The sequence below is a fragment of the Danio rerio genome, chromosome 13 (genome assembly GCF_049306965.1).
Source record: "Danio rerio strain Tuebingen ecotype United States chromosome 13, GRCz12tu, whole genome shotgun sequence".
NCBI lineage: Eukaryota > Metazoa > Chordata > Actinopteri > Cypriniformes > Danionidae > Danio > Danio rerio.
Window position 1 is genome coordinate 35,015,258 of NC_133188.1, and position 20,566 is coordinate 35,035,823.

The window sequence follows — 20,566 nt, forward strand, 5'->3', positions numbered from 1 at the left end:
TTCATTTCAGACGTTTGCTGACTAGAACTATGGTCAAAATGCTAAAAGCGTAATAACATATAGGCTAACGTTAGGTTTAGGGTTAACCTTATATAATAATGAAAATAATAATCCCTAAAATAATTGTTGATGCAACATTAAAGCTTGAAGCAAAACAAATGAGTTAACCGGATAGGGGGTAAAACAATTAGCATTTACGTTTCTTTGCGAAGAAACAAAACTGTTTTCGGGTAGCGTTTGTTTATGTGTTTGGTACAAAAATTAGTTTAAAAATCGACTTGTATTTATATAGTATAAAGCTGCCTGTTCAGTGAGAAAGTGCACTGGAAAACAACACAACTGTAATTTTATTTCTAATAATCCTGACAAAGGCTAATAAACGGCTACATCTAAATTAGAAGGTCTTTATTCAAGTCCAAAATATAATTTAGAGTCACTGCAACAGTTTGTATAACCAAAGCTAAATAAGAAAAAAATCAGGCATAATTTTAGCTGAACATTTTAGCTTACTACTAAATAATAAATAAAAAAGCTTTTAACTTAGTGTGCTTTTTACTTAGTTTTTTTTAATATAAAATCTGAACGTCGGGTCTTTAATTACTGCAATACTTCTCATCATATATGCGCAGATAAATACGGTCATACATACGTAGATAAATATAAAAGTGTAAAACAAACATGCGGTTAATTAATCAGGGTTGACAACTTAATATGCCTCTCTAGCTTTTAGTTGCGACCTCTGGTGGTCAAATGCGGCGTGGTATACTCCATGACAGATTCACTGCCTACAACAACCTTGAAAAAAGCCTGGAAATCACGATTAACAAAACTGGCACTGTAAAAATGTAAAAAATAAAGGTCATTATTTATTCACCTGGCCCTTTCATCCAAAACTAGCTACATACAAATATGAAGTTAATTTTAAAGAGAAAAGTGTCTTAGTAAAACGTTTCCAATTTTATTAGGAAGGTAACCTGGACAAGTGTGTAAATTGGGTTGAAGAATTGACGGAGTAGTTAATACATTTTGCTGCTCAGTTTATAGGATTATTCGCCAGTTAAGATATAGAAAATGTGCACAGGCTATAAATGCTGTGAAGGTACATAGACAAATTGTAGATGTCTATGAATTCCACAATCATTAAAATGCGCGGATTTTCAGTCTGTAACAAAATAGTTTTCAGTGATAGAGGCTCTGTTCAGTACCGTGGACAGCTACAGATCGCCCCTTTTACTCTCCGCAATTAACACTTATCTAAAGCGTTGAATTGGATTTATTTGTCTTTTAAATCACTTTATAACCAAAGAGTAAGTTGTCATATTTCAAACCTACTTGACGTTTTTAACTAAACATAAAGGGAAGTTTTTCACAAAAACTGGCATGACGATCTTATCTCGGCGAATTTTGAGGATTTCTTCAGTATTTTTCAGCAGATAGCCTTATTGAGATTCACTAAATAAAGAAAAAACATTGAGACTTTTTTTTAGACAATTTTAGTGTTACCCGGAGGAAAAGGAGGACCACTAGTCTAAGATAAAATAAATGTTGAGAACATTTGTGAACAAATATTTCGCTTTCAAAACTTTTTACAGCATAGGCCTACTCTAGGTTATTAAATTTAATGAAGTGATAAATTGTAATGCATTAGGCTTATACTTTTTACTACAGTAACTGTGGTGTATTGTATAGCACTGAGAATTGAGCGAGCTCTAGAAAACTTGGTTTGGGTAATTTGTTTATTAGCCTAGCTAAAAAAAAATACTATTTATTACTATTTACTGCAGCACTACTATTAGTTAAATTATATATATATATATATATATATATATATATATATATATATATATATATATATATATATATATATATATATATATATATATATAAAACATTATACCTATATTATCTATGAATTACTATAATAGCAATTTTTTCATATGGGTTGGTGTAATATTTAAATAAAGGTACAAGAGCTGTCACTGGGGTGGTACCTTTTTAAAAGGTACACATAAAAGGTCCATATTGCACCTCGTAAATGCATATTAGTATACCCAAAAGTACAAAATTGTACCTCTTAAATGTTTTAGGTACTAATATATACTTTTGAGCTATCAGACCCTTTAAGTACAAATGTGTACCTTTTAAAAAGATACCACCCCCAGTGACAGCTCTTTAACCTTTATTTCTGAGAGTGAACAGAGAAATCAAAAATCAGAGTTTGCTATTTTGTCAAAATACAAAACTGTCAGCTTTAAATGGATAGTTCACCCAAAATGAAAATGTACTCTGTACTCTCCCTCAAGTGGTCCCAAACCTGTATGACTTACTTCTGTCGAGCACAATTTTGAAGAAAGCTGAAAACATGTTACCACTGTTTCCTACCATAGTAGGAAAAACAAATAATTTGTCGCTACAACTTTCCAGTTTTCTCCACAATATTCTTTTGTGTTCAACTGAACAAAGAAACTCCAACAGGGTTGACACACTTGAACTGTCACTTTTGGGTGAACTATTATTTTAACAAGGACCGGAAACTCCTTAAAGAAAAGGAGTTCAACTAGAAAAAACAGCAAACGATCGAGACAATTATTAGAGATAAGTGCGTATCATTTTGACAAATGGTTGTCGTCACTTGAAGAAAAAATAAAGCAGACAAAAAAGTAAAATAAGAGCTGTCAGAATAGAAAAACTAGCCTGAGTGTTATTGAAAAGCGATATTGTGCAGTAATTGTGATCAATATTAACATTTAGCGTTTTGAGTTGTGACAGCCTCTCAATACTAGAGTTACCGGGACAAGATCACCGTCAGCATTTTACAGTTCACGTGAGCCTGCCAACATACTACCTGGTGTCTGATCGTGGGCCCATCAAAATACCCACAAGCATCCACTCGAATTCAGAGCGCGTGAACGCGGCAGGAAGTAGTGCACAACTCGATCCACACAACATCGGTAAGGATGTATTTGCTCTATCACTGTATCACTTTTAAGGGTTCACTTGCAAAGAAAAACTTTAGCATGTTTTTAAAGTAAAATTAAAATGTATTTTGACTATATTACATACGATTAGTGTAAAACGTAAATTGTATGATTGTAGCTTATGTGGTCGACGGCGCAGTTGCCACAAACAGTGGTCAGACACTGAATTATTATTTTAAACGGCGACGATAACTCTGTTCTTGACATTGATTCTGCTAGAAAACTTTTTTTTGAGTCAACATAACCACATTGAGATGAGATCAGTCATTGAAATGCCCAAATAGATAGCTTATATTATCATTATTAATAGATGATTTGCGGAATAAACCAATGGATTTTATTCTGTGTGCATGCGTGCGTGCAATGTTTTTAGAATGCAATACACCCTTTAGTCGCTAGGAGGAGACAACCTGCTATATATGAACATTTATTCTCGTCCCATTTTTACCCCTTTGACATTTTGACATCACCTATTTTTACATCTAACATTTCTTTTGGTAGCATTTCATTAATTTTATACATAAAGGCCTTAAATAGTATTTTTTCTTATTATCGTTCTTACTATCTTTACAGTTTTCAATATCTGATAAAAATAGGCGTCTGTAAATTTTCATAAAGCATAAAAAATGGTGAAGTTTAACTCAAACTGAAACCGTCATGTATGTTAATTTATTTTTGGCTTAGTTTTTTAAATTTATTAATCAGGGGTTGCCACAGCGGAAGGAACCGCCAACTTATCCAGCATATGTTTTATGCAGCGGATGCCCTTCCAGCTGCAACCTGTCAAACACCCATACAACCATACACTCTCATTTACACACATACACTATGGCCAATTCACCTATCTTTTGACTTGTGGGCGAAACCCGGAGAAAACCCACAGCAACATGGGGAGAATAACTCCACACAGAAATGCCAACTGACCCAGCCGGGACTCAAACCAGCAACCTTCTTGTTGTGAGGCATATGTGCTATCCACTGCGCCACTGTGACTCCCATCAAATGTATGTTTAAAAAGTACATTAAGATTAAAAAGCTAATTTATATCAAATTAAAATAATTATTTAGTAAATCATCACATATGTTACCACAGTGACAACAAATAAGCAGGATTTATTATTGATTAATACACATTGGGTTGTTTAATTGTCTTTTAATGGTGATTTCATTAGTAGGTATACCATGTGCAAAATGTTTAAAGATTTAGATCCATACTTTGTTTTTAGCTTGATGTGATGCTCAACATTGCCACCAGAGGGCAGAAGAGACACTGTGGTAAGTAAACCCGCAGCCACACTAATTATTCTACTTATGTCAGCAATCCTAATGACACACACTACTAAGAAAATGAGTCAAGACCACAAAGTCAATGTGTTAGCAAAACAAAATATACAGAATATGCAACTTTGAAACGATCATTGAAATAACGTATGTAAAGCTATCGATACTTAATATAATGCACTATAGTAAAAATCAAAGTTAAATTACTTGTCAAATGATCAATATCAAAGGTGGAGAAAAATAGTTTAAAGAGATGAAAAAGATCAAAATAGCTCTTTTATGATTCCCGTACCTGGACATTTTCTGTAGTCAGTCCAGCTCTCTTGCTGATATCTGGACTTTACTGGAATTTCAAAATCAATGTGAATCTAGATCAGTGTGATCCAGAGAGACACAACTGCAACTGCAACTGCCACTGTAATCTCAGCCAGAGAAACCTGTGTGTGTACAAGGTGTGTGTGTGTGTGTGTGTGTGTGTGTGTGTGTGTGTGTGTGTGTGTGTGTGTGTGTGTGTGTGTGTGTGTGTGTGTGTGTGTGTGTGTGTGTGTGAGAGAGAGAGAGAGAGAGAGGTTTTGGACTATATCACACTGATCTCATTGTAATAATTACACCCCAAAAGCAGAATGCTCCAAGTCCCAATGAAAAACAGGAAACTATCATATTTCTGTTTTCATTTCCTGAGTTTTTTCTTTAATGGAGCCATCTAGAGTTTTATCCTGTTCTCTGTCTGCCTCTCTGGGGAGTGAAACTTGGCTTAATGCTTCCAAGCCTAAAAGAACTGCCAAAATTAATATATTTTTTTTCTTTTGACAGACATTTTTTAAAGATTTTTCTTTTAAATGAAAAGAATTAGCATTCATTCCTTGTCAAAGTAAAATCATGTAAATTTACCTTTGCACCATAAGACATGCTTAATTTGATGTTGATTTTATTACTGATTGTATTTGACTTTTCTATTTATTAAAGTTTTTTGAAGTGTGAAATAGAAGATGTGCTGTTCTGTTTACATGATCAGAGTAGGAAAAGAATTTGGACATGTGAAGTCATGTTTTAGCTTAAAGTGCAGAAATGGCAATATTATACTTGTAAAAATGTGTTCAGATACGGTGGTAAGTGATTATGCACAAATAAACCCTCATTAAACAGAAGTTTTACATTTAAAATTTAAAAATGGAGGAGAGGGGGGTGGGGTTGGTGTCAAAGTAGGTCCCAACCAAAATCCAATGCAAATCTACGCGCTTGGATTTAAGCATTTACATTTTAATTAATTAATTATTATTATTAATTATTATTATTATTATTATTAATAATTGTTCCAATGCTTTGCTTAATCACAAAGATGTAATAAAACAGACATTAGTTTTAAAAGAGAATTATTTCCATAGTTATCTAAATTAAGCTTTAAATTACTTTTCTCATTTATTCATTTTCCTTAGTTCCTGATTTATCAGGGGTCGCCGCAAAGGAAAGAACTGGCAACTATTCTGGTGTATGTTTTACACAGCAGATGCCCTTCCTAAATTACTTTTCTAATTTGATTTATGTGTTAAATGTATTAGTTATGAGTAGAGCCAGACAGAATCTGCTAATAATTTTGTAGAAAATCTGTGGATTTATGTGCAGTGATTGGAGGAAAATCATAACTAAAAACTTAATTTATGAAATAAAAACAAATACATTTTAAACTTTAATGTTTACAATGCAAATCCAATTAGATCCACTTATTTGGTAAAGTCTCAAGTCTCTAATATAACAGATCTACCAATAGACAGAAAATGTTAATTTACAAACTGAATTGTAAATAAATCATATGAAGATTTTAATATGATGATGATGATGATGATTATTATTAATGTTTCACAATAATATTAGTGAAATTAATTTAAAACTGAACAAACATAAATGTACACACATTTACACAAGTTAATAGATAGACTCAATGATGGGCTAAATATCTGCGGATTTCTGCACTCGCAGATTCCTTGTGGGCCTAGTTATGAGTATGATAGTCATCATTGACCATCATAGTTATACATTGTAATAAATATTATTTATTTAAAAAAAAAAACTTTGCATATTCTTGATGTGAAGCTGCTATAAAAAAAACTGATATTATTTATTTATTATTTTTAATGATCAGAATTATTTCCACGAATGGCTAAATTAAGTGATCATTTTGTAATATTTTATGTCATGTCTGTATGTTCATTTACTTATTTAGCTAGCAATCGGAAGAAAATAACATGTTAAGTAAAATTGTAAGACAGAACAAAATACATTCCTTCACACACTACCAGTCAGTTTTGTTTGAATTTTTTTCCTGTTTTTTTAAAGAAGATTATTCTGCTCAATATTTGCTTTCCTATATTGTAAGTAGTTTCAAATGCAATTATTACTCCAGTCATTATTGGTTTTTATTACTATTACCATTAATAATAATAACAATAATATTAAGTGATTTCTGAAAGATCATGTGACTGAAGACTGGAATAATGAAGCTGAAAAGGAATCCTTAAAATCTTTGGTATAAATTATTTAATTAAATTATGAATCATTTTTGAACAGTTATTTTATAGTGCAATAACATTTTACTATTTTACAATTTGTACTGTAGTTTTGATAAATAAATGCAGCTTTGGTGAGCAGGATAAGCTAATTTTAAAACGTTTAAAAAGCCTACTGATCCCAAAGTGTTGACCGGTAGTGTTCATTCCATACATTTATACAGTATGAGGCTTGTCTTATCCACAAAATATGTGTTCCCTGATAAAGTGCTTCAAGTGAGAAACGGCTGCTTCAGTTTCAGTGACCTTCAGAAAAAGTGGATTTTAAAACTGATGTATCGCCCGTATCCCTTTCCCACAAACACATGTTAGTCTTTGTCGGGGGTCTGGCTGGTTGGAGTGTTGTCAGCTCTATGCATCATTGGTAACAAAATCCCCCTCTTCAGGCTCTCTTGAGACTCCCTTTAAAAGCTCCTTCAGTGCCTCTCCCTCCCCCAAAACCCATTTAAGGGTCAGTTTCCAGAGAGTTCTGGATGAGTGACTACCTGTACAGGTGAAGATACCTGACCACAGATCCTCTAGTGCGTGAGATTGACTTTGACATGGTGCAGGTTTGCTAGTAGAAGTATTAGATGGCGTTTTGTCTGTGCCAGAGAAAATGCAACTATTCTGTCATCATAATCGGATCAATACTGATTAATAATGTTTGCATTTGGATAAATTATTTAAACATGACACAAGTCAACTCTTTAGTTACATCCAGAGCTGCGAACAGTGCAATAGGGTGTAGTGATAATTGAATTTATCACAAATTTTAACATCAATATTTTGGTATCGATAAAAATATTGATATTTTAGCTTCAAGTGTGGCACCAAGTATTATGTAGTGATAATTCATTCATTTATTTACCTTCGGCTTAGTGCCTTTATTCAACAGGGGTCACCACAGTGGAATGAACCGGCTAATGATAATTGAATTTATCAAAAATAATAATATCTAGTGACAATTACATTTATCACAAGGATAGCATAGAAATGCAACTTTTAACTCGTTTTATGTAATATTTACCTCGAACAGACATTTGATATGAGCTGTGTATTTTGAGAATGCTTTTTTATCTTCATTCACTCTTTAAGTAAAAAATAATAATTTAAAATTGAGGTATGCCATTTCAAAACATGCTTGTTCTTGTTAATAATTAATTATGATTATTATTAGTTCCTTATATAGCGCTTTTCTGGACACTCAAAGTGCTTTACACAATTTTGGGGGGGAATCTCCTCATCCACCAGCAGTTGTTTAGGTAATAATTTTGTAATTGGAATAAATATAAGATGTCTCATTTTAGTGTCAGCATCAAATTAAATTTACAAAAGTGATTTTACATAGAAAGCTTATTAAATCTAAGTATATGTTTTGTGAAAATAAAATGTCAAAATATGTGTGAAAACGTTCCATTGTTATTCAGTGTAAGAGATCTATTGAGCTAAAAGTTAAACATATATTTTGCCTGACATCAAAATATTCTTACCATCCAATTTTATCTTGCATCAAAATTTGTATTAGCATTATTTTTTCAGATGCTTTAACCCACGCTTAAAAAATATCTTTAGCTGCTTGTTTAAACTTCTTTACAGGTTTTCTCAGTGGCTTTGGTGCATTTCTCACAACACTATTTACATTAGCACAACAGGTTATGCATTTCTCAAAACAATTATTTTCATCATCTGTGCACATCATAGCAGATTCTCATTCCTTCCAAAAAATTGCAAATGCTTTTGGACATGCATCAATTACTTTTATACAACTCTCTGCTGTTTTAAAACATTATCATTTGCTTATGTCATGTCATTCAAAATTAACTAAACTTGTGAATGCTGAATAGTCATACCATATAAAACTAATATTCCTTATTTCATTACTTGAGTCATTACATACAAAAATGTTGAAGTAGTTGTCAAAATCTGTCATGCTAATTTTATAAAAGATTTTAAATATTTTTTATTTCATGAAAATGTCTTCTAAATTGAACAAATTCATGAATGATTTACAGACCTGTGTATGCACTGCAATATTGTTTACAGTTGTGCACAGCTATACCCAAAGGAAGTTTTTGTTTTTTGTAAATAAGGGTGTGTTTATTATTTTGAACAATGCTGTAAATAAATTAGAATTTCAAAGAGCAACGGCAGTAAAAATGTGAAACATACATATTCAGTGTCTTGTACTCAGATTCCTCACTAAATGCAGTGATGTCTAACTTTACTGTAGTTTTCAAATGGCTGTGCAAATAGTATATAGTGCTGTCTTGAACATTTTCAGGAAGTGTCAACAAAACCTGACTTTTTTTGCATTGAAAAAATGTACAGAGTAAACTGTCGTAATGAAAACATTTGACTATCTTGTTCATAAACAATGGTGCTAGGACTTTTCATCTTGATGACACTGACACTTTCATTGACATCATTACTTGCTTTAGAGGAATGAGTTATCCATTTTGAGCAAGTGACGCGCTTTTGCAGGTTATCAACTAGAATTTGCAGGTTGTACATATTGTTTGGAGAAATGCATTAACTGTTGTGCAAATGTAAATAGTGTTGTGAAAAATGCACCAAAGCCACTGAGAATAACTGTAAAATAATCTGAAACAACACAAAACTTCATTTTTTGGGACAACTTAATTGTTTTATGTTCATTATGGAACCCAGCATTTTTTACAGTGTACGATACCTGTAGGCTAAAATATATGAAAGAATGCTCATAATACAAATTTTGTAGCCTTTTCAAAACATACTAGTGGTTTAAAAAATAGTGTGAAAGTATTCACACTCTAAAACAATTATGACAAAAAGTTATTATGTTGATTTAACTTCATTTAATAAGTGAATCGGGAAAGTTAGACAAAGTTTTAACTTAATATTTTTAGTCAGTTTGATTAATGTAAGTTGAGATGACAAGAAAAGTTTATTTAATTTAATAATATTTTTTGACAGTGACCATAGCATTTTGGGGCTCTGTTGTGATTCTTAAATAGAGTCTTTCAGTAGTATGTATCGATTCTTGTAAATATGCCTGACAAGCTTTTTTTGAAATCATCTTTTTCTGTTAATCATGATAAAATGTCACACATTGTTACTTAATTTTCGCTCAGAAACAAAATTTAAAAAAAAATTATAATGGGTCGTACACTAAAAAAAGATGTTTGCTTTGTTCAAACTACTCATTTAAAATGATCTAAAACAACACAATTTGAGGGTTGTTTGAGGAACAACTTAATAGTTTTATGTTTATTCCACTTAAATTTTATTAAAAAAATTATTAAGTTAACTTAATTGATTTATGTTGGGATAATATGAAGGAATTTTATGGAACCCAGCATTTTTTGCAGTGTACAGGTAGGTTACCTGTAGGTCAAATTATATGAAAGAAAAATAGTGTCAAAGTATAGATTTAAAATGACCATAAGCATCTGGGGCTTCACTGTGATTCTTAAATTAAGTCTTTCAATATATGATGAAACAAACCTTGTTTTAAACATGGCTGACAAGCTTTTTTTGACATCATAATTCTCTGTTAATCATGTTAAAATGTCACTTATTGTTTCTAATTTTTTGCTCATAAAAAAAAAAAAAAAAAATATATATATATATATATATATATATATATATATATATATATATATATATATATATATATATATATTGGGTCATGCACTAAAAAAATGAGGTTCGCTTTTTGTTCAAACTAATTTAAAATGAGCTGATACAACAATTTCTGTGGTTTGTTTGGGGGACAACTTAATTGTTTGATGTTCAGTCACTTAAAAATATTCGTAAAAACGCATAAGTTAACATAATTCCTTAATGTTTCTCCAATACAAATCGGTTGTGTGTAACCCAGCATTTTTACAGTGGATTGGGCAAACCTAAATAATAAGTTAATTTATTTACATTTTTTAACCCAGCTGTTGAGTCTGTCCACATTTGCCTCTAGAACCAAGCCTTTTAATCTAATGTGCATATTAAAAAATAAAGGCTGCATTACTCTTAATTTAGCTTGCTTGCCTAAATTGAATCACCTAATAAACACAGTATTTTGCTTTTGGTTTTCTGTGACTTTTTCATTGGATTAAGACACTTCAGTGTGAAGATTTAAATGTTTAATGATGACAGTGCTGTTACTGGTTGATCATCATGCAGCAAATCTTTTAGTTTAAACTTTTACACTGCCACAACTGGTACATTACCAACACAAAAATCAAAAGAAACCTTGAATCTCTCTTTTTTTGTATTATTATAAAGAAAGCAGAAGTAAGAAATGTTTATATGTGTACAATATAACTACTGCTGATTAAAACTACAGCTGCCGTTCATGCCCAACACTGGCCTTTTGGTTGAAAAAACACATGGGCTTCTGAACTTTGGTCAGGCACTATAGGTAGATCATATTTATTACCAATTGTAAATATATCTTTTTTTTAATTGCTTTGTTTTGTTTTTTAAAGTGATACTGAATTTTAAGAATGACATAAAAGATAAGATTATAAGATATGCTAAGAATTCAAATCTTAAATCCAGACAGACAGACAGACAGACAGACACAGACGGACGGACGGATGGATATGGATAGATTTGATTGAATCCTGAGGTAAATGTGAGTTATGCAGCCCCCTGTGGCTAGAGGCTGGTAGGGTGTCCCCCTCATTCCTGCAATCAAGCCCTTCTACACCCGGAGACTGTTTCTAATTAGGGCCCGGAAACCCTCTGCGCTCTCTGTTCACAACCGTTTACACTGACACGAGACCATAGCGAGGTGAGAGGGAGACAGACAGACAGAGCTGAACGTTCTAGAAACTTTATTTTTGACGAAAATGTGCTGTCACAATTCATATTTTGTGTTAAAACAAACGTTCGACAAAGTAGAATTTTATTATTTACGGTGGAAGTTTTTCATTTGTTGATTAGTTAAAGAAACAAAGTTTACATTTGTTTTGATAGTGTTTTGTTGTGATTTGGGTGGACTAAGAGGATTTAGAGCAAGTCGTGTCAGTTTTCAGGGGCCCAGAACTGACAGAACAAACAGTATAAAACTCCCCTTTTCTCCCTCTTTAACTCGGGCGCTCAGTGTGATGAACTAAAAGCCTAAATCTTTATCAAACTTAAAGTGCTTAAAGTGACTCGGTTGGTGCTTTTTCATACTATTTTAACGGTCCAAAAGCCAAGCTCGGCCCTGCGCTCAGCCTGGCGCCTCTTGGCATAAGGGCCAATTTTTCTTGTTGACGTTTTAGGCGTTCTCATTTTTCACGCGCTCATGCCCCTTTCCGGTTCGGACATGTCACGTGGATTGAGATATTTTATTATCTTTGAGGTTTTGTGTTTATTTATTGTAGATTTTAAAAAAAATATTATTTTGATTAAGCTTCCATGCTAAAGATAAATGCTCAGAACGCGGATGATGCAACAGATACTTTTAATTGATGTTTTTCCTTTTCTTTTCATCTGATATTTTTTAAAACTACAATCGTAATGTAAACATATTATATATGTAAACTGAATAAAAACAAAGAACCTTAGATTCCACTTTGGTGTTTAGTTGACGTTTGAATGATTTTCTCATTAAAATCTCTACTCCTCGTTCAGTACAGAACAGTTTATATAAATTAATATTTGTGTAAAACATTATAAATTATTAAAATGTTTTAAATGCATACTTCAATGCTGTGAATTTTCTTAAATAGTGGCCTTAATGGTTTAACAAAATTTACGCACTTGTCCAGAAAACCCAAAGTTCCCAAAATCCACAAGCTCTTTTGATTTTCCTCGCTTTTCTAATGATTTGCAACAATCGTTTTTCTTTTTTCTTGATGTAAACGTCCTCTGCGTCAGAAGTATATGCTGTAATGGGTATTAAGTCTTCTCGTCTAACCGTGCTTAAGGCGTCCTACGATCCTAAATCCACAAGGCTGGATGTTAGAGATCCTAACAGTGAATCCTGGATCTGATGCGGATGCCCTTGCATGCCGTGTAGCGGGTGCGGCGCACCCAGGCCGGGCATTGGGTATGCGGGAGCCGCGGGATTGTTCATGGTGCCTTGCAGAAGAAGCACGGAGCTGTGCTCGGGGCTCTGCGGCGGAGAAAACTCATCCTCCGAGCTCGACATCAGCGACTTCACTCCGTCGAGCGGAGACCGCTGGCTCTGCTTTCCGCCGACGCCGTTGTTCTCGCCGTTTTCTCTGTTGGATGATAATATGTGTAACATATTAGTCTGTGAAATGCTATAGGCCTTAAATTAGGCCACATATAGTGACATATTATAGAATAATTAACTTTAACGTATGTAGTGTTGTTCCAAATAATAGATAATCTTATTTTTTATTACACAATTAAAGATTATCTGATTATCTTTCTAGCAGGAACAAATTTCCAGTGCTTTGTATTTAACATAAGATAACTGTCATGTCACTACAGATTTTACTGCAGGCAAACTCCGGCCTCTTTCAGTCTTGAGACGGTTTTAGAGAATATAATTACAAAGTAAAATAATGGGCTATTTATTTTAATCCAATATTTAAAAATATTTAATTACTTTGGCCTAACAAACAAATTCTCATTGCAATAAAATAAATAGTCTGCCCTTTTATTACAAATAAATCTTTTTTTATTCGAGTTATTTTTTTTTAATCGAGCAATATTTCAAGAAATTAAAGTAAACAGCGAAACAAATGTAATGTATTAAAGTAGCCTAGTGTTGATTTGGGTGAACATAGGATTTCTTAATATATTTGCGGGCTAGGGTATTTTTGAAACTGTAATTGGTAAAACTGAACAACAATAGTGGGCTATATTTTAACATTTTAATTGAACTGTTACTTGCTATGATTAACGAAGATCTCACCTCTCTTTTGCCTCGGCTGCCCGGTCTCTCTGTCTCCTGTTTTTAAACCAGTTGCTGACCTGTGTAGTGGTCAGTCCTGTTGCCTCTGCCAGCTCTCGCTTCTCCCGTGGAGATGGATAAGGGTTGTGCGTGTACCATTCACGCAGCACGCTCCGAGACTTTTCCTTAAAGCAATAACTGGTCTCCTCGCCGTCCCAGATAGTACGGGGCAAAGGGAATTTCCTGCGCACACGATATTTGCCCACAGCGCCTAGCGGGCGCCCCCGCAACTTTTCCGCCTCAACATAGTGCGCCTTCAGCCACAGCTGCTGCATCTTCGGGTGGTTGTGCGTGGAGAACTGGTAGCTCTCCAAGATCTTGTAGAGCTCACGGAAGTTTCCCCGGTGGAAGGCAACCACAGCCTTCGCTTTGAGCACGGATTCGTTCTTGTGGAGGTGGTCGCAGGCTGGCAGGGACCAAAGGAACCGTCCGAGCCTCTCCAGGTTCCCACCCTGCTGCAGCACCTCGCAGACGCACGCGACTTGCTCTTGCGTAAAGCCGAACGAGGGCAAGATTGACATGGCTCCCCTATGCAATCCACCCTTTAATGTACTGCTAATCCCTGGCTCTTTGGGTATTCCTCTCAAATTTATCCCAGGACAAAAGTCCCCGTGCCGGATTTATCTGTGGCGCACTCCAGTTTTGATAACCGGTTGTGTGGCACCCCCTGTCACCCTCCCGGTTTGCACACGTGAGATTCGAATGTGGTTTTTCTGTATGGATATTTGACAGAGAAAGCCGGCACAGCGTCATCCCGTGATTAGCTCGCCCTGGTCTGTTCTGGAACCGGCCAGCAGAGCAGAACTGCATCTACAGATCCGTTCCGTTTCCTCCCCGGAGGGCGGACGTCAAGGCCTGAAACTGGAGACCTTGAATACACGCACACACACATAGACACATAAACACGCACATTCCCACTCACACTACCGTTGATAGGCTGCTAATTAATTATTCAATTACCACAAGCACCTCCAGTGCTCTTTTTTGACATCAGTTAGTTGTTTTCAGAATTTTATATTTCAATAAATAACAATTCTATAACTTAGCCCATGCTATAAAAACCAATATTTAATTTTGAGGAAAACAAGTTGCACATAAATTGTGAACATTATCTAATAAATTATTCGTGACTACGTTTTACGGATTAATTCTTTATAATATATTTTTACATGAGTTTATAACAAATACGTTCTCAAAAACTCTGTGTGAAGAACATTTAAAAAACACATAAAATGTTTGTTTAGATGCTAAAAGTTCTTAATGAAAGCGTCAATTAAAAGCAAAAACAAAATAATTTTTATGATCTTTGCGTCAGAAATACAGTATGGATTACCTTTGAGGACTTTAATATGAACTTGAAGTCATTGACCTGGAAAAAGAATAACCTACCGCAACAAGTTATTTATTTAATGATTCTTTTGCTTGAACGACCCGAAACCAAATTTTGAACTGAAAAACGTTTAATAAAACAGCAAGACCTTTTCAAGAAACTCTAGAAGCTATTGCTATGGCTATTGTTTAGATTATTTTGCTGCATCTATCTAAGAATCTTTGAGTGTCTATATTTTTACTTTTTTATTTATTTCATTTGGTTGAAAAAGCACAATAATCCCTGTCGCTGGAACGTTTGGCCCGTGTGCTTTTGTAAGGTGGGCCTGAAACACTAAACCGATCCATTAGCGAATAACTTGTGAGCTTGACGAGCTCTCAGTCTCTCGGTCACAGCTCTTTATCTCTGAAGATATCCGTAACATGACACCGGGAAATCCAGCTGGCCCGCTTGAGTTTTTTTTTTTTCTTTAATTTTGAATATTTTTTCCCCTGAATATTTTAGAATGGTGTGAGGATTTGCAATAAAATGAAAATTCCCTAATGCTAATTTGTTTCAGTGTAATCTTTAATAGTCCTCTCTAACACCTGTGAAAACAATCAGTCATGTTCAGTCAAACAGGGAGCGTTTTTCTGCTCACCTCTCTTCTTTGTAATGGTTTATTAATGCCTTTGGACAGACATAGTTTACGCACCAAACAGATGTTATTCAGAATAATAGACTAAATAAGATAAATATCAGAAATTAAATATCAGAAATTATAAATAAGCTTCATGTTGCATATTTACACATACTGCATCTATAAACACAGTTTGCATTGGATAGCTCCTACAATAATAACTAATCAATTATCAATGAGTCATTAGTAAAAAAAAAAAAAAAAAAAGGCTTACCTGCACTCATAGCCTATCATGCGGGCTAATTCTTTCTAATATACTAACTGGGTACATATTAGGGCATATTGTAACAATTACAATGTAACTTTTCTAACAAGTTTGTACACATTTCTGCCTAAAACCGTTTTTAGACTGTCCTAAACACTACGTGGGTCGATACTGCTCGGGTTACGGTAGAACGTCCAGCAAAATGCACCCCCTCTAACCCACAGCAGATCCTTTACCAGCCCCCAGCACGAACGGCGACGTGCCCGCTCTCAGATCATGATCATTTCAAGATGTTATGGTCCAACAGAAGCGCGCGCGCGTTTACACACACACATACACGCGGCGCGGCCCCGACTCTTTCAATAAGCACAGTGATGGTACAATGTGCGGACACACACACGCACACACAAAACATCCTAATAAGTGCAACATAAATGTCACCATATTTCATGTTTAGTAGTCCGTGCTCCACCACTGTGAAGGTGTAAACTGTTTTCTTTTGACTGAGTGTGTGTTTATGAGTTTTCTGTGAGGTGTAAATGAAAGACTGAGTGCAGGAGAATCCACCGCTAATTACACGTCACGCGCTGTTGCAGTCGCTTTGGGATATATATAGGGGAAAAACAATTAGTAGACATAATACCATTTTTTTAAACAGCGAGATTATTATTTTTTAAAGTTTTAATAATTTTAAACAGATTTTTTTCAACAACAATCAAGACACAAAGCATTCTTCGATATAGCATATTTTATTTGTTTTGTTTTGTTTTTTCGGGCCTGTAATTAGATGCAAGGGCGTAGCTATAGTTTAAACCGAATGGCCATGCGATTAGATGACATACAGTCATACGATTTTATTAAAATATTTTTTTCATGCACTATACGGACACAATAAAATTGCACAACTTAACTTTCTAATTAAATTTTTGTACGTACCTACAATTAAAAAAAAGGCTTTAGATGTGTTATCAACCCAACGTTAAATGGGTCAAATATGGACAAACCAAACATTGTGTTAATTTTGTACATTAAATTTGGTAACAGTTTTTGGTCCCAACTGTTGGGTTAGTCCATATTTAATGCAAACCAGCATCAGTTACAGTATCTAATAATAAATGCACTTTATCGACCTTTAAATGTTATTCTGGACGGTCCAGTGTCAGAACTTTGAAAACAGAGAGTAAATATTAGGTTTCGTTAATTGAAACAGAGACAGTGATTGCTGTATTGATTATAACATTTTTATAATGCATTCATGAGTTTTGTTACTTGTTTTGTGTAAAAATAATTTTTGTTTTAATGGGTTCTTTAATCTGGATATGAGAGAACATGCGAGATACACACTGTTTTGATTGACTTCTAAATAGTATAATACTATAAAGAAAATAACTAGACATATATTCATCAAACTTGTTGTGCGAATTGTTTTAGAATTGTTAATTAAATTGTCTATATATAGGGGTGGCCAAACCTTTTCTTATCAAAGGGTCAAAAACCAAACTTGATTGAGGGCTATGGGTTGATGAAACCGTATGTTACATTATATTTGCCATGAATAATTTCCTAATAAACTAGAAAATGTTGCTTAAGAACATATTAATTAATAGTGCAGTATCATTTTTTACGTTTTCTAGTGATCTTATAGTAAAAACATAAACAATCCTGTCTTAGATTTATATTGTCCTCTATCTGTCAAGTGGCAGTATTTACATTTTAAAAGTCTAATTCATTTACAACATTTAACTTTAATTGGCTTTTTTGTAGCTTCTCAATTAAACAAAGAAACAAAAGGTTGTAGTCCTACGTTAAACTCTAGACCAGGGGTCACCAACATTTTTGAAACTGAGGGCTACTTCTTGGTAATCACTATGAAGGGCTACCAGTTTGATACACACTCCTCAAATAACATTTTTTCTCAATTTACTATTAGTTATATGTTATCATTATTAATGATTAATGATATTTATCTGTGAAGACACTGATCATGTTAATGATTTCTCACAATAGTTCTCAACAATATTTTAACAAGGTAAGAAACAGAAACATCAATATGCAACTCTTTATTTGTCTGAAATAGTTTTAGTTTTTTATATACTTTAATGTCATTAACACATTTTACACCAATGCAGGTGTGATTTAAAAAGAATAGCTTCAAAAAATACTAGATTCAGCTTATTGGTATGTGGTGCAATGGTGAGCTATTTTTAGAACAGGCCTGTGGGCAACTCATGTAATCCTCGTGGGCTACCTGGCGCCCGCGGGCACCATGTTGGTGACCCCTGTTCTAGACAACTCTCCATGTCATGTCATATCACTGCAGAAAGAGGGCGCCAGCCAGCGATAGCGATTTGATTTTGCCATAGATGGCTAAATTAATCTTATTTTAACAAATCTCCTCTGTTAAATATTTATGATCTCTGTTGTATGCACTTTATTAACAATACATTTGAGTCAATTCTGTCCTGTTGTGTTTACAGAGATTTCAGCTCAGAATCTGAAACAATAGGGTAAAAATGGCATTAAATTAATTCAAGAACAATGCATTTCTTCAATCGTAAACACTGGGTTCTGTGGGCTGACAGAAGCAATAAAAAAAAACAAAAAACAGTTGTGCTCTCTCCCTCTGTGGTCCAATTTCACCACGGGGCTTAGATTAACCTCTTGTGTTTGTGTGTGTGTGTTTCACTGAGAGTCTTAGGCTTGTTGTCTTTATGACTTGAAATTTGAATTGTCTTATTTAAATAATAATAATTACTCCGTACTAATCCAACCTGATAACTCTGAAGAAATTATATGTGAACAAGACAGCTGAAAAACATTTTGTACAATGTCTGATAGTTCTTTATATGGCCTGAATCTGCAGAAACATTTAAAAATGTTTTTTTTCTTTTTTCTCTCTTAATAGGCAGGCATACCAAAGAAATTGTGTAAGACTACAAAGGTCAAAGTTCAGTAAAGGTGAATGACAAGATGTCATCTTAATATCCTGGAAAGCAAAGAATGTAAGTCTCATGACACAATAGTATGGTATTAGTATTATTTAGGAACAGATAACTGTAGGTCATTTAAAGTGACATTTAAAGACTTAACTAGAATAATTAGGTTAACTTAGCAGGTTAGGGTAATTAGGCAAGTTATTATATAAGGATGGTTTGTTCTGTAGACAATCTAAAAATATATAGCTTAAAGGTGCAAATAATTTTGACCTTAAAATGGTTTTCAAAAAATTAAAAACTACTTTTATTCTAGCCGAAATAAAACAAACATGACTTTCTCCAGAAGAAAAAAATATTATCAGACATACTGTGAAAATTTCCTTGCTCTGTTAAACATCATTTGGGAAATATTTTTAAAAAATCAAAATAAAAATTCAAAGGGGGGCTAATAATTCTGACTTCAACTGTATATATATATGTGTGCATAAATGTGCATATGTACATATATGTTCACCTATATATTAGTAAAATTATTAATATTCATAGCTGCTAGACAACATAAATAAAAGCCCATGTAGAAATGTATATATTTTTTTTTATTTACTTAGGAACAATCAAATAGTATAAGAAAAAATATAGTACAAGAACAAAAATAAGACAAAAAAAAAAAACAGAAAAAAAACCAAACAAAATAAAACAACAACAAACCATTTTGTTATACATTTCCTTCTTTCCACTTCATCTTCATCTTCATTCAAGAAAGAATTGGCCTTGTAAATGTTTCAGGAAAATGTGTAGACATCATAGCTTTCCATCTCCTCTCACTTATTTGCCATAGTTAAATTCCATAACATGCCAATTACATGTTACCAATTTCAAGTGTCCGCACATACAAAAGGTTTTTTGCAATTTTTTGTTAGTTCTTATTGCCTTTATAATAGAAAATATGAGCTAGGCATCATGTATGACAGTTGCCAAAGTGAGAAATGAGCTATATAGGAGACATGTCTTGTATGTACATATAGGGCTTATATGCAAAAGCAATACAGAAAAAAAGCAATAATGAAGCAATACAGGAGACCTTTATGACCTGTATATGCACATATACTGTATGCACTTTAATTTTGCCTATATGTGGCATACACACACACAAATGCAGCATATATATGTATGTGTATGTATGTATATATATATATATATATATATATATATATATATATATATATATATATATATATAATCATGTGCATATATATTGCAAATAGGTTTCATATATGCGCATATAACCTCATATATGTTCTTTTCAAGTGGGCTCTATCACACACACACTCACGTATGCAGGTATGAAACACAGCTGAGGAGCAGCGTGTGCCCTTTCACCTCTCATTAGTGGGGTTGTGGGGGGAGGTTCAGGTTACAAATCCAGCTCTGTTTGCTATTCAGAGTTAAATCCCCCTCCTTTCTAACCCCCAAAGGTGAGAGGTCATAGTTTTTAATAAGGCTCAGTTTGAGAGGTTCATATTTTTTTATTGCTGCTTCTCAGTGTGAGGTATGGTTGAGTGGTTTCAGTCACCATCACTCGTTTATTTGCTTGTTGGTAACAGCAAAATATGTCATAAAGGCATTGCGCTGGATCAGAATCTGCTTATAAAAAAACTCAACTTATAAAACTCTGTTCTGTCACTGCGTCCATTGTTGGAGCTGTGTTATCTGATACCT

At 33.8% G+C, this 20,566-nt stretch overlaps 1 protein-coding gene across 1 annotated transcript; it reads right to left on the reverse strand.

The window, feature by feature from the left end:
* Nucleotides 1-12,219: 12,219 nt before the first annotated feature.
* six1a (SIX homeobox 1a) lies at nucleotides 12,220-14,454 on the reverse strand. Its single transcript, NM_001009904.1, is given in 2 exon segments — nucleotides 12,220-12,996; nucleotides 13,659-14,454. Coding segments are annotated over 2 exon segments (852 nt in total). The 5' UTR covers nucleotides 14,219-14,454; the 3' UTR covers nucleotides 12,220-12,704.
* Nucleotides 14,455-20,566: the final 6,112 nt, after the last annotated feature.